The 24,282-nt window shown below is 46.1% G+C and overlaps 1 protein-coding gene across 4 annotated transcripts in view; it reads left to right on the forward strand.

Moving 5' to 3' along the window:
* Positions 1 to 4,880: 4,880 nt before the first annotated feature.
* Positions 4,881 to 24,282, forward strand: part of LOC115102193 (microtubule cross-linking factor 2-like) — a 94,692-nt gene continuing 75,290 nt past the window's right edge. For all 4 annotated transcript variants that reach the window (XM_029621848.2, XM_029621852.2, XM_029621851.2 and 1 more), the window contains exons 1-3: positions 4,881 to 6,121; positions 8,893 to 9,117; positions 23,489 to 23,647. In XM_029621848.2, coding sequence (XP_029477708.2) covers positions 5,210 to 6,121; positions 8,893 to 9,117; positions 23,489 to 23,647 — 1,296 coding nt within the window. In that variant the 5' untranslated portion in view covers positions 4,881 to 5,209. The remainder of the gene's footprint in view (positions 6,122 to 8,892; positions 9,118 to 23,488; positions 23,648 to 24,282) is intronic.

Genomic DNA, 24,282 nt, shown 5'->3' on the forward strand with positions numbered 1-24,282 from the left:
AGAGAGCATAACAATCAACTTCGATCATTCGCTGAGAGCAGATGAGATGTTGGGTGGATCAGACAGGATCTTGGCCAACTTGTGTTGCATAAGTCTGATGATTTGATGAGTGAGGGAGTTGTTTTCTCTATTCAAGCAGTGCCCAGTTCTGGGCTCTTCAATAAAACACAGACCTGTTTGTCTACTCACCCCCCTGAAAACAGGGAGAATGTACAGAGAGAGTGGATAATTATGCCCAATGTTGAAGCGGCATCGCTCTGATGGTTCACGGCAACCCAAGAGAAGTTGCTGAGCCAGCTTCAGAGAAAGAGTTATTCATTCAGCATTATGAACGGTAATTACACAGATAACCAGGGCTGGAGAATGCAACAGACTAGTTTAGTTCAAGTGCTTCAGAGAATATTTATTTATTTATTTATCTCTTGGCATATCACAACTATGGGTCCTAAACGATTTTATTATTTTGGAATTTAGATTGACCAAGAAGGCTTTGAGCGTAGGAAACATTGAAATTGATGTGTCAAATATTTTGTAATCAAATAGGCTTCTCACAAATGACTTATCACAGACTTATTTTTCTGTGAGGATATGTTGTTTACTTCAAGGAGTAGTCATGTTCATTGTTTCAGGGGGTAGTCATACGTATTGCTCCTTGCTGACGCCCTGATTTCCCCTGCAATGTCCTTACTAGCTGTTCCTCATATCCCCACTAGATGGAGGTAGAGAACTGTGATACATTTTCTTGATCTTCCACAATCAGTTGGTCAGAAATCTATTCAGTTTTCATGATATGCTGTCTCCCTAGATTAAAATTGTTAATGAGTGAAATCTGTAACTATTTTGAGAGTTAATTGAAGGCAATCCAGATGTTGTGAGAACATTATTATTTGCCCATTTGACCAAAAGACAGCTCAAATCGAAAGTATGATTTCCTGTGCATACGAAGGTCACATACTGTATTAATGTAAATATAATTTGCTGTGATTTGTGTCACATCTTTTTACTATTTATATTCCTTTGTGTCACTCACCACTCACAACAAGCAGAGGAAAAAAATAACAAGGCCAGATGAAAGATGAGCATACAGTTATCATCATTGTTGGCATCCCAACCATCACTATGGAGACTTGGTGGCAGTGCACCGCCAGAGGGCCCCAGAAATAGTGTTCATCTAGGCCTCTGGAGGGACAACAGAGCAGTAGGGGGTCCTACTATTGATCTCATTATTACAGTTATTCTGGGATGAAAGCAGAGGAAATGCTTGTTATTCATACTATTAAAAAAATAATGTTACTTTATATTCCACCAGCAGTTAAATGATGGTTTAAATCTGTCTCTGAGAATGCTGGCATACTTATGTAATAGCACTGCTAATAGATAATAGCCATTACAAGTTCTCAAAACTTATGTTGAGGATGACTGGATTCCAATTATTTGATGGTAAAGACATGCTTGGACAGCAGTTTTTCTATATGGGTAATAGTCTCCTGTACATCCAGAGAGGATGGACTTCAAATATCTAAACTGGAAGGGAAAGAAAAAGGTGTAAGATCATTAAGCACTATCTCCATGTTTAGTGGTTGTTGGTTCTCTCCCTCCCTGTTCCAGCTCTGTGAACGATAAAACGCTGGGCCCCGGTGCCGTCTGTGATTCCATGCCATATCCTGGCTCTGCCAAGGATGCAGCCATGGTAGCCCTGGCACCACAAAGTGCCTTGTTTGCACTATGCCCAACCTAGCAGATGGCATATCTTCCAGAAATGCCCATCTTCAAACAGTAAACAAAAGACAGACAGACAGACAGACAGACAGACAGACAGACAGACAGACAGACAGACAGACAGACAGACAGACAGACAGACAGACAGACAGACAGACAGACAGACAGACAGACAGACAGACAGACAGACAGACAGACAGACAGACAGACAGACAGACAGACAGACAGACAGACAGACAGATAGATAGATAGATAGATAGATAGATAGATAGATAGATAGTAGCTCTTCCAGTAGGATGTTTTGCAAGGCTGACAGCCTTTCGTGTACTATCTCTGTGCAAATCCGCTTTGATAGGTTTTACGTAACATGGTTACATGATCCCTGGCGGAAGCTCACAGCTACTCATGACTTACTTTATGATATTATTCCATTATTGGTCTTTGAAGATTGCCATTGCAGCGTGTTAATCTATTATTAATGTGCTTTTTAGGAGCTGGGGTCCCTATCAGCCTGCATTAGACCCTGGGGAGGCTGGTAATAACCCTGTAAGGGGTTAACCAGGATCTTTGTGCTGTGTGTGTGTGTGTGTGTATGTGTGCACAACTGAGCAAGAGGACAAGTACATTAGAGTGTCTAGTTTGAGAAGGAGACGCCTCACAAGTCCTCAACTGGCAGCTTCATTAAATAGTACCCGCAAAACACTAGTCGAAACGTCAACAGTGAAGAGGTGACTCTGGGATTCTGGCCTTCTAGGCAGAGTTCCTCTGTCCAGTGTCTGTGTTCTTTTTCCCATCTTAATCTTTTATTTTTATTGGCCAGTCTGAGTTATGGCTTTTTCTTTGCAACTCTGCCTAGAAGGCCAGCATCCTGGAGTCGCCTCTTCAATGTTGACGTTGAGACTGGTGTTTTACGAGTACTATTTAATGAAGCTGCCAATTGAGAACTTGTGAGGCATCTGTTTCTCAAACTAGACACTAATGTACTTGTCCTCTTGCTCAGGTGTGCACCGGGGCCTCCCACTCCTCTTTCTGTTATGGTTAGAGCCAGTTTGCACTGTTCTGTGAAGGGAGTAGTTCACAGCATTGTACGAGATCTTCAGTTTCTTGTCAATTTCTCGTATGGAATAGCCTTCATTTCTCAGAATAAGAATATACTGATGAGTTTCAGAAGAAAGTTCTTTATTTCTGGCCATTTTGAGCCTGTAATCGAACCCACAAATGCTGATGCTCCAGATACTCAACTAGTCAAAAGAAAGCCAGTTTTATTGCTTATTTAATTTGACAACAGTTTTCAACTGTGCTAAAATAATTGCAAACGGGTTTTCTAATGATCAATTAGCCTTTCAAAATGATACACTTGGATTAGCTAACACAACGTGTCATTGGAACACAGAAGTGGTGGTTGCTGATAATGAGCCTCTCTACGCCTATGTAGATATTCCATAACAAATCTGCCGTTTCCAGATACAATAGTCATTTACAACATTAACAATGTCTACACTGCATTTCTGATCAATTTGATGTTATTTTAATAGACAAAAAATATGCTTTTCTTTCTAAAACAATTACATTTCTAAGTGACCCCAAACTTTTGAACGGTAGTGTATGTTTTTTTTTTCTATTATGAATTTGAGGGAAGCATTTGATAAATGAACCACGTCCTGGCCCATTTTGAAACTAGTCTACTCGCGGACTGCTAATTAGCTTATTTGTTCAATAACAAGCTTGTTCAGTCATGCTACCTTAAATCCCCAAAGTATCCGTTTTATCCTAGTGGAGAGAGTGGGAAAGAGAGACATAGTTTGATTAGGGTGTAGTCCTGGGTAGATTTAGGCTATGGCATGTTGTCTTCTTCAGATTTTCTGTTTACTTTCTTTCTTTCACATTAGCTGATGTTTGTCAGTGGAACAAGTCCTATTCCTTATGATTTTCTACCATATTATAGGATAATTAGTGTGCTTGTCAGTAAGAACAGTACTGTTATTCCTTTTAGTATTTTATTATTCCACTTCTTCCCAATTTTGATGATGTAACTACTTATTGAAATCTAATATGCTTACTTGGGTGTTTGAAAATATATGACAAGAGGCTATGCATCTTTGTCGGCATTCATGTAGGTAGGCTATGCATCTTTGTCGGCATTCATGTAGGTAGGCTATGCATCTTTGTCGGCATTCATGTAGGTAGGCTATGCATCTTTGTCGGCATTCATGTAGGTAGGCTATGCATCTTTGTCGGCATTCATGTAGGTAGGCTATGCATCTTTGTCGGCATTCATGTAGGTAGGCTATGCATCTTTGTCGGCATTCATGTAGGTAGGCTATGTCATTGATTGTAAGTCATGAAAACGAGAATGTGCTGTATTGAAATGACTGTTATCCTCAATGATTTAGTCATTTTAGTTGTGTGAAAGCTGCTAGGCAGAGATGGTAAGGGGTCTCTCAATAGCTCATAAACACAAAAGATCTTGCCTATGTATTGTAAGATGATAAGTATCTGCAACTAATCAGCCCCGACCACCTTTAGATTTGTTGTGAAGGTGGGGCAACTTGGAGAAATGTATTGTTATAGCAGGAACATTTTCAAACCCCCTGCACTTGGGGAACATAGCCCCTGCAATACTTTCTTCAAGCCCTATTTTAAAGGGATAGTTCACCGACATGAATTCATGTTTAACAAAATTCTTAGTAGATCTAATATCTCTATGTTCATCACACAGTGCACCACACTGATGCATTTATCTGTTGAAATTCCACCTCTGGCTTTGGGCCAATGTCCTGAAATCCTAGAAACCCCCTGGTAAACATGTTCTATAAGCAGAACTGTATGTGTTATTTGATGGATTTGGCCAGCTAAGAAAGGCAGGGGTTTCATTTGAAACATTGCCTAATTGTTTACCAGTAAATTTGGGCTGAATTAATTATATGTGTGTCATCCATTTCCTGCAAAGCTTTACACCAGCCTGCCTATACTGTCCAAATATTGTTTAAGTCTGAATTTAATAGCATATAGCCTATGTTTGTAGTAGGCCTGTGCATCCTCTACCGATTTATGTCTTTTTTTAACCTGTGCTTCTTGAAACGATCTACAAGTCTGGGTGGCAGCAGAGAGCTCTAAGTGATGCTGAATTTCCAGACAGCGATTCGCCACAGACAGAACCGCTTAAGCTGGGCGGAGAAAAAAACTCGCGAGCACACTTCCACTCTGTTTCTACCACTTCGGCGAGATAGAGTTGCATATGTTAGTGCAATATGAGTAGAAGATGTGCCAAAACCTAAACGGAATTAACCATAAAACATAATTAGGCCTACAGCGTGTTATGTTATTGTAGCCTAATTTGCCGTTTCCATCTCTATGCGCTGTTAAATCCGGTTTAATAGGGATTGCTGCAGTTTATTTGTTTGCAGTTGTGAGATAAAAGCTCGACTTCTTCTGCCTTTATTGATAGGGGTTTCATTTCTGTTTTTCTGTAGTTGTCAAAGCGGAATGAATGACAAAGACAAAGGCGGATGTTAATTCGCCAACTCACTTTGTCTCGCCGAAGGAAAGGAGACACAGGCACAAAATGGAAAGCGGGACGGAGAGCGCCAACAGCGGGCAGGCGAAGCCTCAACAACAGCACCAGTTCGAGCAACAGCCCGTAGTGCAGCCCATTCAAGTCAACGCAAAGAAAAAAAATAATCGGGCTCCATCACCCGCCAGACCCAAGGATGTGCCTGGATGGTCCCTCACCAAGATCCGTGGAGGAATCGGTACACCAACACTGAGCGTTAAACCAGGATCCATACATTTAGGCAGCCGGGTGTCCAGGCGTAGTCCGGTTAGCGGGAAAGAGACGAAATCTGAGAAAGGAAAATTGACGGGAAAATCCACGGTATCGGTAGCCAGTGCCCAGAAGAGCAGCAGTAAATCGATGAAAGGTGGTCGGAGGAAGGTGTCCGATGCGAGCAACGCCTCCGACGACCAGAGCAAAGACTCCGGTTGCGCTGCGGGCAAACGTTCGTCAACGGATAGTAGTTCCGAGCTCTCGGATTGTGCCTCGGAGGAGAATAAACTATCCACGGACGCTCTGAGTAGTGACACCGAATCCAACAGCCGAGGCGGGGTTCTTGATGGCGATAAACCAAGCAGTGACTTCGGACATGGGCCACCGGATAGGGGTAGTCGTGGTGACCATCACGCCAAGACCCCAGTGGATAAGGACCGAATCTCCCTGGGAGTGGAGACCGTAGGGGGGAGCATTTCTCCCGGGGATGAACGGTCTCTCACCTCGTTCGACAGCCGGGTGCCTGCCAGCACATCCCTAGCTTTCTCCGACCTGACGGAAGAGTTCATGGATGGCATGCATGAAGAATTTGTCAGAGAAATCGAGGAACTGAGATCAGAGAACGATTACCTAAAAGTAAGCATATGTTTTCCAGATTTTCTTCAACTACAGAAATGCCTCCCTCAGATTGCTCTCATTTGTGAAAGAAAACAACAACAAAACCCTACTCTCCAAGAACTGTTCTGTTCGAGGGGCAATCTGTAGTTGCTACCTACATTTTCTACGTATAAATGAATGATTTGTACTCATTGATTCTTGAAGAAAATAACTTAGAAATGCCCCATGAGCTTAGTTCAACTGTCATAGTCCCACAGACAACCCAAAATATAAGCTTGTTTTACTCCAGTGTTTGTAAACAAACACTATATGGCCTCAGAACATGTTTAAAACGTGGACTATGCATGGTGAAAACTATCCTTTTGGATGGTCACTACTTGCAACCATATCTTTGTCTGTGAATTTGAAAGTGGTTACATTTGTTCAGCCCCAGCCTTCAATTTGTACTGAAACGGGGCGGGGAGGTCACTTTGTTGTTGTTTCAACTGCTGAATGCAGCTTTAAGAGATGGAGCCGAACTACTGTTTTCATTGGATCACCAAAAAAACCTAGATTCATTTGCATAAAATATTCACGCATAATTACTGTTCTGAACTTCAAGTTTAAAAAATCAGGGCAAACCCAAATTGGCCACATAGCCAACAACTTCTTAAGTGCAAGATTGTTAACTCATCCTCACTCTTGTCCAAAAACAACAACAAAATTACCACCCTTTGAAGGCACAGCGACTTAGGGTGGTCAGTGTTATCTCAGAATATAAACCCAATGTTTTCTCAGCTGATGATGGTCAGGTGGTTAGTGAATTCCCAACACATCAGAGGTGGTTTCAGGGGCTCATCCGTTACGCACGGGATGATTACAGTGACATGGTTAAGACAGCTTGACTAATTGTATTTTATCATCCAATATCATTGCCACACGTCACGGAGCTTAATAATTCATTGAATTATCCTACAGGCCTGTGTGCAGAGGCGCGCCATGACAACGGGTTATCCAATCAACTTCTAGGTTACCTTAAGCACATTTTCTTTCTTTGGAATTAGAATGATGATTATTATGGTATACATAGGCCTCCCTAGGCTACTATGTGGTGGCCATCTGAGATCAAAGGTTCACTAGGACAGTCATGCACACTTCCACAATCATGCTAGATTTTTTTGATTTATTGCTGACCATAATCATCAAATCCAGCTGACTGATTGATATTTATTTTACTAGGCAAGTCAGTTAAGAACAAGTTCTTATTTTCAATGACATCCCTGAAGGAACAGCGGGTTAACTGCCTTGTTCAGGGGCAGAACGGCAGATTTTTTACCTTGTCTGTCTGGGGATTCGATCTTCTAACCTTTCGGTTACTAGTCCAACGCTCTAACCACTAGGCTACCTGCCGATTACCACAGACAGCCATGGGGAGCCACATCCTTTTATATTAGTCAGCCTAATTCGTCGTAAAAATCAGGTCATGCGTGCAGCCATAGTAGTACCAGACCTCCACGGCTGTATTCATTCATCCCCTGCTTCTGTTCTCAGGTCCTCTACACACCTGTCGGACTATTGCAGCTGTTTTCTGGAGGTAGCCTGCCTCGTGCAGATGCTGCAGTCCAGTGTGCCTACCGTCCTCATTCCACACATCATTGTTTGTACCGGGCTGCACTAGTGACGAGCTCTGCAGTGGTTGACCCACATTCCCCTGTCTTCTATCTGCGTGCGCTGCACGGCAGCCCTCCGCACATTAGCCATGCGATAAAATGCTTCTATTTACTACTACTACTACTACACATTTCATCCACCACCACCCTTCTAAATATTTGATCTGCCTTATCACTATCCCGTTGTCAGGGGGGTTGAGGGATTTGGGCTAATGCCTCTCAAACTGCACACTGTGTTGTTATGTAAGTAGTAGTAGGTAATGCCAGGTTAAGCCCCTAAGGCTTTTTGTGTTTGAAATAAATCATAAATCATAAATCATTGTTATTATTCAGGTATTTGTCAGCTGGGAAAAGTTCAGTTCTGTATTAATCTCAGTGTTCTGTAGGGGTTTACCCCTGGACTGGTTATGTAGACTACCAGTTATGATGGGGTTGTTATATACATTGTTAATAATTCTGAGAGGAAGATACACATCCTGCCAAGGAGACAGTGACAATGATGGTGTTGATGACTGATCAGATGCTGACATATACTGTACATTAATGATTAGAATGAGTATAATGATTGGCTCATCAAGACCCTGTATATGGTAGGTAAGCATTTCCAACTATTCTCACCCCTCTTCTCTCCTCCATCCTTCCCCCATCCTCTCTCCTCCATCCTTCCTCTCTCTTCCATCCTTCCCCCATCCTCTCTCCTCCATCCTTCCTCCTCCTCCATCCTTCCCCCTCTCCTCCTCCACCCCCCATCCTTCCCTCCATCCTTCCCCCTCCTCTCTCCTCCATCCCCCCTTCTCCTCCCTTCCCCATCCTCTCTCCTCCATCCTTCCCCATCCTCTCTCCTCCATCCTTCCCTCTCCTCCATCCTTCCCCCTCCTCCTCCTCCACCCCCATCCTCCTCCATCCTTCCCCCTCCTCTCTCCTCCATCCTTCCCCCTCCTCTCTCCTCCATCCTTCCCCATCCTCTCTCCTCCATCCTTCCCCATCCTCCTCCTCCATCCTCCATCCTTCCATCCCCCCCCCTCTCTCCTCCATCCTTCCCCATCCTCTCTCCTCCATCCATCCCCCTTCCCCCCTCCTCTCTACTCCATCCTTCCCCCATCCTCTCTACTCCATCCTTCCCCCATCCTCTTTCCCCAGGATGAGATGGAGGAGCTGCGCTCTGAGATGTTGGAGATGAGGGATATGTACATGGAGGAGGATGTGTACCAGCTGCAGGAGCTGAGGCAACAGTTTGAGCAGGCCAACAAGACCTGCCGCATCCTGCAGTACCGCCTCCGCAAGGCCGAGAGACGCAGCCTCCGCGTGGCCCAGACGGGACAGGTAGACGGGGAACTCATCCGGACCCTGGAGCAGGACGTCAAGGTGAGGGGAGAGGGAGAAAATCTGGATGGAACTGTCTTTGTAAGGGTGGGGTGTGTCTGTCATCATCGACTTCGATGGACAGCTAAGGTGGTGTGTGTGGGCATGCGTGTGTACAGGCCAATGCATAATTCATATGTTAGCAACACAAACAGAAACTTGAAGAGATACTGAACATCGGGTAAATCGCTAGCATTTAGGTGTTCACAGACTTCTGGAAACTTCAAAGATAGGGGGATAACAGATCATAGGACAAAAGTTACATTTGGCTTTAAATGCATCCATTCACAAACCATTGATGGGATTTCTTGTTAGGAGAGACATTTCTGGTTGTGGGTCTTCCTACTGACCTGAGGCTATGGTTACACATCCCAAATTCACAGCTGTTTGTGAACCATTTCCATGTGACAGTAGCACAATGAGGTCTTTCTCAGAAATTGAGGAAGAGAGGGGGAGAGGAGAGTGGAGGGTGATGATGTCATCCCCCGAAGGCCGGCCGCTGTCCCTCATTAAAGACCAGGTCCAGTTGTATATCTTTAAAAAAAGAGAGAGAAAGAACGGGAAGAAAAGCACCCCTTCTTTCTGGCAATCAAAATAATATGCCTCTGAGCGGTGTTTCTGTGCTGACTCTGGGGGATAAGGAATTGGTCTGGCTCCCGAGTTAGGTCCTCAGCAGCCAATCGGGGCGCAGCGGGAGGGCGCAAGGCTCTCCAGGCCGGGGGAAGCCAGTCAAAAAAGGCTGTTAACACAGGAAACCAAAAACAAACCACAGGGATGTGACCCCGGCAGTCTCTGCTCTCCGCCATCTCTCTCTCCGTATTCCTAAACAGCCCAGTACCTGATTGTTTCCTCTAGCTACCAACTACACCAGGTCAAATGTTCCCTTGTTCCCTCAAATTGGGTTTAAATACTCCCATGCCCTCCCGACTCACTCCAAACTGAATTCATCTGAACAGTGAGGCTGGCTTTGTTCTCTGACAGTAGGGGTTAATCAAGCATCAAACCAAGCACTGGGGAAGGAAATGTGTGTTACATGTTTTAGAGGATGTATTCCTAGTATTCCTAGTGATATTTGAGACCTGTCCTGTACCAGCCACTGTAAACCCTCTTTAACTTGAACACTAGCACGCTATGTTACATTCAGTGGATACAAGTTGTTTCAACACATTGGGGAAGGTTCTTTACTCAACCAACATCACATAAAATAACATACTGTAAGTTGATAAGGCTGTGGGGAGGGGTGTGTACCCTTGCATGCATACAGTTTTCACATGTGTGTGATATCTGGAGATGGTCATGGGATACCCCTGGTCATTTTCTGGCCTCTCTGACCCACTGTCCTAATTCCAGAGCTATGAAACATCTGGGTCTGATACAGTAAATAGAAAACAGTGAGGTCTACCACAATGTCAATGGGATATACACTAAGGGAAATACAGTATTTGCTCCAAGAATGTCCAGTAGGATATGGAATTAGTCTTGGGTCAGTGGTTTTTCTTCAAGGCAGCTAGCTAGCTTCACTGTTCAAATAAAATTTTATTTGTCACATACACATGGTTAGCAGATGTTAATGCGAGTGTAGCGAAATGCTTGTGTTTCTAGTTCCGACAATGCAGTATGCAGTAATAAAATGCAGTAATAAAAGTAATCTAACTAACAATTCCTAAACTACTATCTTATACACAGTGTAAGGGGATAAAGAATATGTACATAAGGATATATGAATGAGTGATGGTACAGAGCAGCATAGGCAAGATACAGTAGATGGTATCGAGTACAGTATATGAGATGAGTATGTAAACAAAGTGGCATAGTTAAAGTGGCTAGTGATACATGTATTACATAAGGATGCAGTCGATGATATAGAGTACAGTATATACGTATGCATATGAGATGAATAATGTAGGGTAAGTAACATTATATACGGTAGCATTGTTTAAAGTGGCTAGTGATATATTTACATAATTTCCCATCAATTCCCATTATTAAAGTGGCTGGAGTTGAGTCAGTGTCAGTGTGTTGGCAGCAGCCACTCAATGTTAGTGGTGGCTGTTTAACAGTCTGATGGCCTTGAGATAGAAGCTGTTTTTCAGTCTCTCGGTCCCAGCTTTGATGCACCTGTACTGACCTCGCCTTCTGGATGATAGCGGGGTGAACAGGCAGTGGCTCGGGTGGTTGATGTCCTTGATGATCTTTATGGCCTTCCTGTAACATCGGGTGGTGTAGGTGTCCTGGAGGGCAGGTAGTTTGCCCCCGGTGATGCGTTGTGCAGACCTCACTACCCTCTGGAGAGCCTTACGGTTGAGGGCGGAGCAGTTGCCGTACCAGGCGGTGATACAGCCCGCCAGGATGCTCTCGATTGTGCATCTGTAGAAGTTTGTGAGTGCTTTTGGTGACAAGCCGAATTTCTTCAGCCTCCTGAGGTTGAAGAGGCGCTGCTGCGCCTACTTCACGATGCTGTCTGTGTGAGTGGACCAATTCAGTTTGTCTGTGATGTGTATGCCGAGGAACTTAAAACTTGCTACCCTCTCCACTACTGTTCCATCGATGTGGATAGGGGGGTGTTCCCTCTGCTGTTTCCTGAAGTCCACAATCATCTCCTTAGTTTTGTTGACGTTGAGTGTGAGGTTATTTTCCTGACACCACACTCCGAGGGCCCTCACCTCCTCCCTGTAGGCCGTCTCGTCGTTGTTGGTAATCAAGCCTACCACTGTTGTGTCGTCCGCAAACTTGATGATTGAGTTGGAGGCGTGCGTGGCCACTCAGTCGTGGGTGAACAGGGAGTACAGGAGAGGGCTCAGAACGCACCCTTGTGGGGTCCCAGTGTTGAGGATCAGCGGGGAGGAGATGTTGTTGCCTACCCTCACCACCTGGGGGCGGCCCGTCAGGAAGTCCAGTACCCAGTTGCACAGGGCGGGGTCGAGACCCAGGGTCTCGAGCTTGATGACGAGTTTGGAGGGTACTATGGTATTAAATGCTGAGCTGTTGTCGATGAACAGCATTCTCACATAGGTATTCCTCTTGTCCAGATGGGTTAGGGCAGTGTGCAGTGTGGTTGAGATTGCATCGTCTGTGGACCTATTTGGGCGGTAAGCAAATTGGAGTGGGTCTAGGGTGTCAGGTAGGGTGGAGGTGATATGGTCCTTGACTAGTCTCTCAAAGCACTTCATGATGACGGAAGTGAGTGCTACGGGGCGGTAGTCGTTTAGCTCAGTTACCTTAGCTTTCTTGGGAACAGGAACAATGGTGGCCCTCTTGAAGCATGTGGGAACAGCAGACTGGTATAGGGATTGATTGAATATGTCCGTAAACACACCGGCCAGCTGGTCTGCGCATGCTCTGAGGGCGCGGCTGGGGATGCCGTCTGGGCCTGCAGCCCTGCGAGGGTTAACACGTTTAAATGTCTTACTCACCTCGGCTGCAGTGAAGGAGAGACCGCATGTTTTCGTTGCAGGCCGTGTCAGTGGCACTGTATTGTCCTCAAAGCGGGCAAAAAAGTTATTTAGTCTGCCTGGGAGCAAGACATCCTGGTCCGTGACTGGGCTGGATTTCTTCCTGTAGTCCGTGATTGACTGTGGACCCTGCCACATGCCTCTTGTGTCTGAGCCGTTGAATTGAGATTCTACTTTGTCTCTGTACTGACGCTTAGCTTGTTTGATAGCCTTGCGGAGGGAATAGCTGCACTGTTTGTATTCGGTCATGTTACCAGACACCTTGCCCTGATTAAAAGCAGTGGTTCGCGCTTTCAGTTTCACGCGAATGCTGCCATCAATCCACGGTTTCTGGTTAGGGAATGTTTTAATCGTTGCTATGGGAATGACATCTTCAACGCACGTTCTAATGAACTCGCACACCGAATCAGCGTATTCGTCAATGTTGTTATCTGACGCAATACGAAACATATCCCAGTCCACGTGATGGAAGCAGTCTTTTAGTGTGGAGTCAGCTTGGTCGGACCAGCGTTGGACAGACCTCAGCGTGGGAGCCTCTTGTTTTAGTTTCTGTCTGTAGGCAGGGATCAACAAAATGGAGTCGTGGTCAGCTTTTCCGAAAGGGGGGCGGGGCAGGGCCTTATATGCGTCGCGGAAGTTAGAGTAACAATGATCCAAGGTTTTTCCACCCCTGGTTGCGCAATCGATATGCTGATAAAATTTAGGGAGTCTTGTTTTCAGATTAGCCTTGTTAAAATCCCCAGCTACAATGAATGCAGCCTCCGGATAAATGGTTTCCAGTTTGCAAAGAGTTAAATAAAGTTCGTTCAGAGCCATCGATGTGTCTGCTTGGGGGATATATACGGCTGTGATTATAATCGAAGAGAATTCTCTTGGTAGATAATGCGGTCTACATTTGATTGTGAGGAATTCTAAATCAGGTGAACAGAAGGATTTGAGTTCCTGTATGTTTCTTTCATCACACCATGTCTCGTTAGCCATAAGGCATACGCCCCCGCCCCTCTTCTTACCAGAAAGGTGTTTGTTTCTGTCGGCGCGATGCGTGGAGAAACCCGTTGGCTGCACCGCTTCGGATAGCGTCTCTCCAGTGAGCCATGTTTCCGTGAAGCACAGAACGTTACAGTCTCTGATGTCCCTCTGGAATGCTACCCTTGCTCGGATTTCATCAACCTTGTTGTCAAGAGACTGGACATTGGCAAGAAGAATGCTAGGGAGTGGTGCACGGTGTGCCCGTCTCCGGAGTCTGACCAGAAGACTGCCTCGTTTCCCTCTTTTTCTGAGTCGTTTTTTTGGGTCGCTGCATGAGATCCATTCCGTTGTCCTGTTTGTAAGGCAGAACACAGGATCTGCGTCGCGAAAAACATATTCTTGGTCGTACTGATGGTGAGTTGACGCTGATCTTATATTCAGTAGTTCTTCTCGACTGTATGTAATGAAACCTAAGATGACCTGGGGTACTAATGTAAGAAATAACACGTAAAAAAAACAAAAAACTGCATAGTTTCCTAGGAACGCGAAGCGAGGCGGCCATCTGTCGGCGCCGGAAGATTTTTGTTTACTTGGCTCAGGTGTGAAAGATACCATATCCTTCTGAGCTTCACATATACAGGATGTGTGGGCTGAGATTCCATGTACTCATAGCAATAGACGAGTTGCATATTTTATTTTAATTCCATTTTTTATTGAACCTTTATTTAACTAGGCAAGTCAGTTAAGAACAAATTCTTATTTACAATGACGGCCTACCAAAAGGCAAAAGGCCTCCTGCGGGGATGGGGGCTGGGATAAAAAAAATATTAAATAAATACAATATAAATATAGGACAAAACACACATCACAACAAGAGAGACAACATAACACTACATAAAGAGAGACCTACGACAACAACATAGCATTGTAGCAACACAACATAACAACAACATGGTATAGTAGTATCACAACATGGTAGCAGCAGAAAACATGGTACAAACATTATTGGGCACAGACAACAGCACAAAGGTCAGGAAGGTAGAGACAACAATACATCACACAAAGCAGCCGCAACTGTCAGTAAGAGTGTCCATGATTGAGTCTTTGAATAAAGAGTTTGAGATAAAACTGTCCAGTTTGAGTGTTTGTTGCAGCTCGTTCCAGTCGCTAGAGGAGAGGAGCGACCCAGGGATGTGTGTGTTTTGAGGACCTTTAACAGACTGTGACTGGCAGAATGGGTGTTGTACAGTATGTGGGGGATGAGGGCTGCAGTAGATATCTCAGATAGGGGAGAGTGAGGCTTAGGAGGGTTTTATAAATAAGCATCAACCAGTGTGTCTTGCGACATCTATACAGAGATGACCAGATTACAGAGGAGTACAGAGTGCAGTGATGTGTCCTATAAGGAGCATTGGTGGCAAATCTGATGGCCAAATAGTAAAGAACATCTAGCCGCTCGAGAGCACCCTTACCTGCCGATCTATAAATTATGTCTCCGTAATCTAGCATGGGTAGGATGGTCATCTGAATCAGGGTTAGTTTGGCAGCTGGGGTGAAAGAGGAGTGATTATGATAGAGGAAACCAAGTCTAGATTTAACTTTAGCCTGCAGCTTTTATATGTGCTGAGAGAAGGACATTGCACCGTCTAGCCATACTCCCAAGTACTTGTATGAGGCTACCTCAAGCTCTAAACCCTCAGAGGTAGGAATAACACCGGTGGGGGGAGGGGCATTGTTCTTACCAAACCACATGACCTTTGTTTTGGAGGTGTTCAGAACAAGGTTATGGGTAGAGAAAGCTTGTTTGCACACTAAGAAAGCTTTGTTGTAGAGCGTTTAACACAAAATCCGGGGAGGGGCCAGCTGAGTATAAGACTGTCATCTGCATATAAATGGGTGAGAGAGCTTCCTACTACCTGAGCTATGCTGTTGATGTAAATTGAGAAGAGCGTGGGGCCTAGGATCGAGCCTTGCTGTACTCCCTTGGTGACAGGATGTGGCTGAGACAGCAGATTTTCTGACTTTATGCACTGCACTCTTTTGAGAGAGGTAGTTAGCAAATCAGCCCAAAGACCCCTCAAAGACACCAATACTCCTTACCCGGTCCACAAGAATGGAATGGTCTACCGTATCAAAAGCTTTGGCCAAATCAATACAAATAGCAGCACAATATTGTATTGCTTAGCATATAGGGAGGGAAAGGAGAGGTTAGTGAGATAGGGAGATGAGGGTGGATTCCCTCTCTCTCTCCACTTTCCCTCTCTCCATCCCTCTCTCAGCAGCAGACAAATAAATCATATATGCCATTTAGCAGACACTTTTATCCAAAGCAACTAAGAGTACATGGATTTTACATATGGGTGGTCCCGGGAATCAAACATACTACCCTGATGTTACAAGCGCCGTGCTCTACCAACTGAGCTACAAAGGACTGCAGATAACAGCTGGGCAGCAGTAAGAGCAGCATCCTGGAGATACCATACACATAGAAACCGTCTCTGTGTCAGCCAGGCAGGCTCCCGTTCAGAGAGCCGATTGGCTTGCTCATGGAGTTCCAGGAAGTGTTGTTGATCCCTGTGCCTGCTGCCTGCTCAGCACGGCACTAGCAGGAGCGTGTGTGGGATGCCCACAGTGTGGATTATACTGTAACCACTAAACAACTGTCGTGCAGAGGTTGGCTCTTTAACAGCTGGGGAGCCTTTTTATATATACACAGAATGGAAGAAGATGTACTATTCTCTGTTTCTGGAGGCTGCAACAGGAAGGATAACAACTAGATGATAGGTACATAAAAGTGCACCAGTTGGATGAGCCTGTTCGCTGATACTGCAATACTGGACCCATCATCATTTAAATAGCTAAGATTTATAGTATATACTCTATATAGTATATACTCAATGCTTTCATAGAGTATGCTCTCCTTTGTAAGCACTTTCTTAGCTCATTAAAGTAGAAAATACAATATCTCTTTGACATACTTTACAGTAAAGTCAGTAAGACATCGGCTAATCAAGTTGGCAACATTGCAAATGGCAGCCTATTCCCTAAATAGTGCTCTACTTTTGAGCAGAACCCTATGAGCCCTGTTCAAAAGTAGTTCACTACATACGGAATAGGCTGCCATTTGTGACGTAGCCATGGCCAATGCTTTACACACTCCCCCATCCTGCGCTTACTGCCAACATGCAAAACCCTGATGATAAAATGTACAGGGAAGTCTTTGGAAAACGGCAGTGTGAGGAACAGTTCGAGCTGTGACAATGCTGACAGGCAGGATCAGAGAGCGAACAGGGATCTGCTTCAGCAAGCCACACACACACACTCCAATGCACGCATGCATGCAAATACACATACGCGCATGTAGACACACACACACACACACACACAAATCATGAAAGACACCCTTTTGATGGTTAAATGTCTCCTTTTGATTTGGTCTGACTCTGTCCAGTGGACCACAGAGAATATAGGGCATCTCAAGTGTATAGGTAGGAGGGCTGGCTGATAGATGTTTGAAGGCTGGGACTTGACCATAATGTACCAGTCACTCCCCCCTACATACACACTGACTGTATATCCTCTAGTGCCAGCTGGGGCCTCTCTCACCAATGCTAAAACCGCTCGTTGGGTGACCCTAGACGGTGATTTCTTCCAACTATTGGTTAAGGTTAAGATTGGGAGAGAGCAAGCTGATCCTAGATCTGTACCTAGGGGGAACTCCAGGTGTTTTTTCTCTTTACATATCAAAGCATTATATTTATTGGGAGGTGCAGGCAGACAAAGCAGTGTATGGAAAGGAGCTTAACTGCGAGAGGGAGAGTCCTCTCATTGAATGTGTGTTAAGTTAACAGGCCATTAATAAAGGCTGTTGTTTACTGCCAATGGGGCCCAATCACCATAAAGCATCAAAGTCTAAAAACAGAGCCTGGAAACCTCCCAGAACGCTAATGAAAGAGGCATTGATTTGACCATGCAGTCCGTCTCCCCGCCTGTCCCCCTTCTCCCTTCTACAGTATGGAGAGGAGAGGGCAGAGAGGGAGAGGCAAAGAAGTATAAGGAAAGAGAGAGAAAGAGAATCACAGATTTGTGTGTGTATAAAGGTGAATAAAAATGTGATTTGTAAATAATATATTGTCTCTGTCTCTGTTGTTTTCCTTCCTTAAAATGATAAGTGAAGGAAGCATTAAAAACAGCCAAGCAACACACAAAGGGAGATACGTAGGAGAGAGTGAGAGAAATTAATTAGAGCGTGGTGGTGAACTGGGCAGTTGGTCCAGCTCAGAGTGGGCAGCACAGAGGGGCATTGTGGTTCCCAGCTGCACATTGGCTCTGATTCAGGGGCAGAGAGAATCCCCCAATGCACACACACACACACACACACACACACACAGAGGCCCTGTTTCCTGTCACCCCCTTCCTCATTCAATGAGATCAGCACTGTACCATCCTATACCAATAGACTCCCATCTCATGCTATGATGATGCAAAGAGGGAGACGCATATAGAGTACGGGTGAAAATGAAATAATAATAATGTGCCTTGTATCATTCTGTTTACATTTTCAATATAAAGTGTTTCCAGAACATTTGACATAAAGATGACAATCCACTCAAATGTTTTGGATATGTTTCCCATCTATCGTATGAATATGTGCCCTTGACATGTCACCTCCTTTCCATATAAACAATTAGAACCAGGCAGTTGGATTTGCTTTTGGATTGAACAACCTGTTATAGTGCCCTGTGATATACAGTCACACACACACACACACACACACACACACACACGGTTCTTTGTTATGATCAAATCTGCACCTTGTGTTGTTGTTGGCCCAACAGAACATCATACACTCATCTGGATAGGGTCTGTGTTTATTCCCAACTGTGTTTAATGGCCTTCCAACCGCTCAGAGGAACACAACTTTAAAGGGCCAGTGCAGTCAAAAACGTGATTTACCTCCGTTTTATATATATTTCCACACTATGAAGTTGGAGTAATAATATGAAATTGTGAAAATTATGATAATGCCCTTTCAGTGTAAGAGCTGTTTGAAAAGACCGCCTGAGTTTTGGCCTGCCTGGTGACATCGCCAGGCGGTAAATGAGTTAACAGACCAATAAGAAAGAGAGTTCCAATAACAGCTAGTTTTCAGTTTGTCCCTCCCATACATTTACATTACATTACATTTAAGTCATTTAGCAGACGCTCTTATCCAGAGCGACTTACAAATTGGTGCTTTCACCTTATGACATCCAGTGGAACAGCCACTTTACAATAGTGCATCTAGGTCTTTTAAGGGGGGGGGAGAAGGATTACTTTATCCTATCCTAGGTATTCCTTAAAGAGGTGGGGTTTCAGGTGTCTCCGGAAGGTGGTGATTGACTCCGCTGTCCTGGCGTCGTGAGGGAGTTTGTTCCACCATTGGGGGCCAGAGCAGCGAACAGTTTTGACTGGGCTGAGCGGGAACTGTACTTCCTCAGTGGTAGGGAGGCGAGCAGGCCAGAGGTGGATGAACGCAGTGCCCTTGTTTGGGTGTAGGGCCTGATCAGAGCCTGGAGGTACTGAGGTGCCGTTCCCCTCACAGCTCCGTAGGCAAGCACCATGGTCTTGTAGCGGATGCGAGCTTCAACTGGAAGCCAGTGGAGAGAGCGGAGGAGCGGGGTGACGTGAGAGAACTTGGGAAGGTTGAACACCAGACGGGCTGCGGCGTTCTGGATGAGTTGTAGGGTTTAATGGCACAGGCAGGGAGCCCAGCCAACAGCGAGTTGCAGTAATCCAGACGGGAGATGACAAGTGCCTGGATTAGGACCTGCGCCGCTTCCTGTGTGAGGCAGGGTCGTACTCTGCGGATGTTGTAGAGCATGAACCTACAGGAACGGGCCACCGCCTTGATGTTATTTGAGAACGACAGGGTGTTGTCCAGGATCACGCCAAGGTTCTTAGCGCTATGGGACGAGGACACAATGGAGTTGTCAACCGTGATGGCGAGATCATGGAACGGGCAGTCCTTCCCGGGAGGAAGAGCAGCTCCGTCTTGCCGAGGTTCAGCTGAGGTGATGATCCGTCATCCACACTGATATGTCTGCCAGACATGCAGAGATGCGATTCGCCACCTGGTCGTCAGAAGGGGGAAAGGAGAAGATTAATTGTGTGTCGTCTGCATAGCAATGATAGGAGAGACCATGTGAGGTTATGACAGAGCCAAGTGACTTGGTGTATAGCGAGAATAGGAGAGGGCCTAGAACAGAGCCCTGGGGGACACCAGTGGTGAGAGCACGTGGTGAGGAGACGGATTCTCGCCACGCCACCTGGTAGGAGCGACCTGTCAGGTAGGACGCAATCCAAGCGTGGGCCGCGCCGGAGATGCCCAACTCTGAGAGGGTGGAGAGGAGGATCTGATGGTTCACAGTATCGAAGGCAGCCGATAGGTCTAGAAGGATGAGAGCAGAGGAGAGAGAGTTAGCTTTAGCAGTGCGGAGCGCCTCCGTGATACAGAGAAGAGCAGTCTCAGTTGAATGACTAGTCTTGAAACCTGACTGATTTGGATCAAGAAGGTCATTCTGAGAGAGATAGCGGGAGAGCTGGCCAAGGACGGCACGTTCAAGAGTTTTGGAGAGAAAAGAAAGAAGGGATACTGGTCTGTAGTTGTTGACATCGGAGGGATTGAGTGTAGGTTTTTTCAGAAGGGGTGCAACTCTCGCTCTCTTGAAGATGGGAGGGACGTAGCCAGCGGTCAGGGATGAGTTGATGAGCGAGGTGAGGTAAGGGAGAAGGTCACCGGAGATGGTCTGGAGAAGAGAGGAGGGGATAGGGTCAAGCGGGCAGGTTGTTGGGCGGCCGGCCGTCACAAGACGCGAGATGTCATCTGGAGAGAGAGGGGAGAAAGAGGTCAGAGCACAGGGTAGGGCAGTGTGAGCAGAACCAGCGGTGTCGTTTGACTTAGCAAACAAGGATCGGATGTCGTCGACCTTCTTTTCAAAATGGTTGACGAAGTCATCTGCAGAGAGGGAGGAGGGGGGAGGAGGATTCAAGAGGGAGGAGAAGGTGGCAAAGAGCTTCCTAGGGTTAGAGGCAGATGCTTGGAATTTAGAGTGGTAGAAAGTGGCTTTAGCAGCAGAGACAGAGGAGGAAAATGTAGAGAGGAGGGAGTGAAAGGATGCCAGGTCCGCAGGGAGGCGAGTTTTCCTCCATTTCCGCTCGGCTGCCCGGAGCCCTGTTCTGTGAGCTCGCAATGAGTCGTCGAGCCACGGAGCGGGAGGGGAGGACCGAGCCGGCCTGGAGGATAGGGGACATAGAGAGTCAAAGGATGCAGAAAGGGAGGAGAGGAGGGTTGAGGAGGCAGAATCAGGAGATAGGTTGGAGAAGGTTTGAGCAGAGGGAAGAGATGATAGGATGGAAGAGGAGAGAGTAGCGGGGGAGAGAGAGCGAAGGTTGGGACGGCGCGATACCATCCGAGTAGGGGCAGTGTGGGAAGTGTTGGATGAGAGCGAGAGGGAAAAGGATACAAGGTAGTGGTCGGAGACTTGGAGGGGAGTTGCAATGAGGTTAGTGGAGGAACAGCATCTAGTAAGGATGAGGTCGAGCGTATTTCCTGCCTTGTGAGTAGGGGGAAGGTGAGAGGGTGAGGTCAAAAGAGGAGAGGAGTGGAAAGAAGGAGGCAGAGAGGAATGAGTCAAAGGTAGACGTGGGGAGGTTAAAGTCGCCCAGAACTGTGAGAGGTGAGCCGTCCTCAGGAAAGGAGCTTATCAAGGCATCAAGCTCATTGATGAACTCTCCGAGGGAACCTGGAGGGCGATAAATGATAAGGATGTTAAGCTTGAAAGGGCTGGTAACTGTGACAGCATGGAATTCAAAGGAGGCGATAGACAGATGGGTAAGGGGAGAAAGAGAGAATGACCACTTGGGAGAGATGAGGATCCCGGTGCCACCACCCCGCTGACCAGAAGCTCTCGGGGTGTGCGAGAGCACGTGGGCGGACGAAGAGAGAGCAGTAGGAGTAGCGGTGTTGTCTGTGGTGATCCATGTTTCCGTCAGAGCCAAGAAGTCGAGGGACTGGAGGGAGGCATAGGCTGAGATGAACTCTGCCTTGTTGGCCGCAGATCGGCAGTTCCAGAGGCTACCGGAGACCTGGAACTCCACGTGGGTCGTGCGCGCTGGTACCACCAGATTATGGTGGCCGCGGCCATGCGGTGTGGAGCGTTTGTATGGTCTGTGCAGAGAGGAGGGAACAGGGATAGACAGACACATAGTTGACAGGCTAGAGAAGAGGCTACGCTAATGCAGAGGAGATTGGAATGACAAGTGGACTACACGTCTCGAATGTTCAGAAAGTTAAGCTTACGTAGCAAGAATCTAATTGACTAAAATGATTAAAATGATACAGTACTGCTGAGGTAGGCTAGCTGCGTTGTTGACACTACCCTAATCAAGTCGTTCCGTTGAGTGTGAAGTTTCTACAATGCTGCTTTTCGGGGGCTAGCTGGCTAGCTAGCAGTGTTGGTTACGTTACGTTGCGTTAGGAGAACGACAATAGCTGGCTAGCTAACCTAGAAAATCGCTCTAGACTACACAATTATCTTTGAAACAAAGACGGCTATGTAGCTAGCTATGTAGCTAGCTACGATCAAACAAATCACACCGTTGGGACTGTAATGAAATGAAATGAAAATGTGATACTACCTGTGGAGCGAAGCGGAATGCGACCGGAATGCGAAAGTTCTATTCAGTAGACGTTGGCTGGCTATTGGCTAGCTAGGAGTGTCTCCTACGTTAAGGACGACAAAATAGCTAGCTAGCTAACCTCGGTAAATTAAGATAATCACTCTAAGACTACACACTCTAACTACACAATTATCTTGGATACGAAGACAGCAAAGACAACTATGTAGCTAGCTAATACTACACTAATCAAGTCGTTCAGTTGAGTGTGATAGTTACTACAGTGCTACGGTAGCCGGTGAACGTATGCTAGCTGGCTAGCTGCTAGGCAGATAGGAGGACGACGAAATACGATAATAACGCAATTATCACTCTAAGACTCCACACTCTAAACTACACAATTATCTTGGATACGAAGACAGCAAAGACAACTATGTAGCTAGCTAACACTACACTAATCAAGTCGTTCAGTTGAGTGTGATAGTTACTACAGTGCTACGGTGAACGTGTTGGGCAGATAGGAGACGACGAAATACGATAATTACGCAATTATCTTTGATACAACGACGACTATGTAGCTAGCTAAGAAGAAATTGCTAAGATTAGACAAATCAGACCATTGTACTATAATGAAATGTAATGAAAAAGTTATACAACCTGCAGACCGAAGCGCGGATGCGACCGGCTCGCTCCAACCCGGAAGTAGTCAGTCAGACCACTACCAGACAGTCTTAGCAAAGTTGTTGCTTGAGAAATTCCCTTTGCTAAGAAGCATTTTTTGTTTCATTTGGACCCTTTTCATTGAAAACAATCCCAGTGAGGTACTTAATTGTCACCCAGAAATGATTTGATAATGAGTTAGAAACGGCTGCATTGGGCCTTTTAAGAAGATCAGCCGGTTATAACAGTCATGTTCTGTAGCGACATGTCAACACATGATTATCTCAGAGCTGCTCTCTGCTCCACTCCTACACATATTAGTGATAATGCTGGGTCATACTATCCAAATAATGTGTTACTTACTGCTGTAACACATTCGTGATAAGCTACAGTATGGTGTGATTTATTACTGTGCTGTGAAGACACCATTAGTAGAGAGCCATACATTTCTTAGGCATATATACGTGGCCATACTTTAAATAAATGACTTTTTACAGTGTGAAGGCTTTATAGGGCATTTATAGTATGACTCATTTAGTCCTTTAGTGTGACTCTGGATCATGGCATGTGGATCATACTGATGCTGACCACCTCCCTCATGTCTTCTCTCTCTTCTCTCCTCCTTTGGACGTCAGGTGGCTAAAGACGTGTCCATCCGGCTGCACAACGAGTTGGACTCTGTGGAGAAGAAGAGGGGTCGTCTGGAGCAGGAGAACGAGGAGCTGAGGGTCAGGCTCCAGGACCTAGAGGTGGCCAAGCAGGTCCTGCAGGCTGAGATGGAGAAGCAACGAGAGGTAAGACATGGTGGACTGCCAGGCTGGGAGGGGTGGGATTGGGCTGAGCTGGGTTTACTATGGTCGGCCGTGTTGAGAGGTAAGACATGGTGGACTGCCAGGCTGGGAGGGGTGGGATTGGGCTGAGCTGGGTTTACTATAGTCGGGCCGTGTTGAGAGGTAAGACATGATGTACTGCCAGGCTGGGAGGGGTGGGATTGGGCTGAGCTGGGTTTACTGTGGTCGGCCGTGTTGAGAGGTAAGACATGATGTACTGCCAGGCTGGGAGGGGTGGGATTGGGCTGAGCTGGGTTTACTATGGTCGGCCGTGTTGAGAGGTAAGACATGGTGGACTGCCAGGCTGGGAGGGGTGGGATTGGGCTGAGCTGGGTTTACTATAGTCGGGCCGTGTTGAGAGGTAAGACATGATGTACTGCCAGGCTGGGAGGGGTGGGATTGGGCTGAGCTGGGTTTACTGTGGTCGGCCGTGTTGAGAGGTAAGACATGATGTACTGCCAGGCTGGGAGGGGTGGGATTGGGCTGAGCTGGGTTTACTATGGTCGGCCGTGTTGAGAGGTAAGACATGGTGGACTGCCAGGCTGGGAGGGGTGGGATTGGGCTGAGCTGGGTTTACTATGGTCGGCCGTGTTGAGAGG

Source organism: Oncorhynchus nerka, linkage group LG20 (genome assembly GCF_034236695.1).
Source record: "Oncorhynchus nerka isolate Pitt River linkage group LG20, Oner_Uvic_2.0, whole genome shotgun sequence".
NCBI lineage: Eukaryota > Metazoa > Chordata > Actinopteri > Salmoniformes > Salmonidae > Oncorhynchus > Oncorhynchus nerka.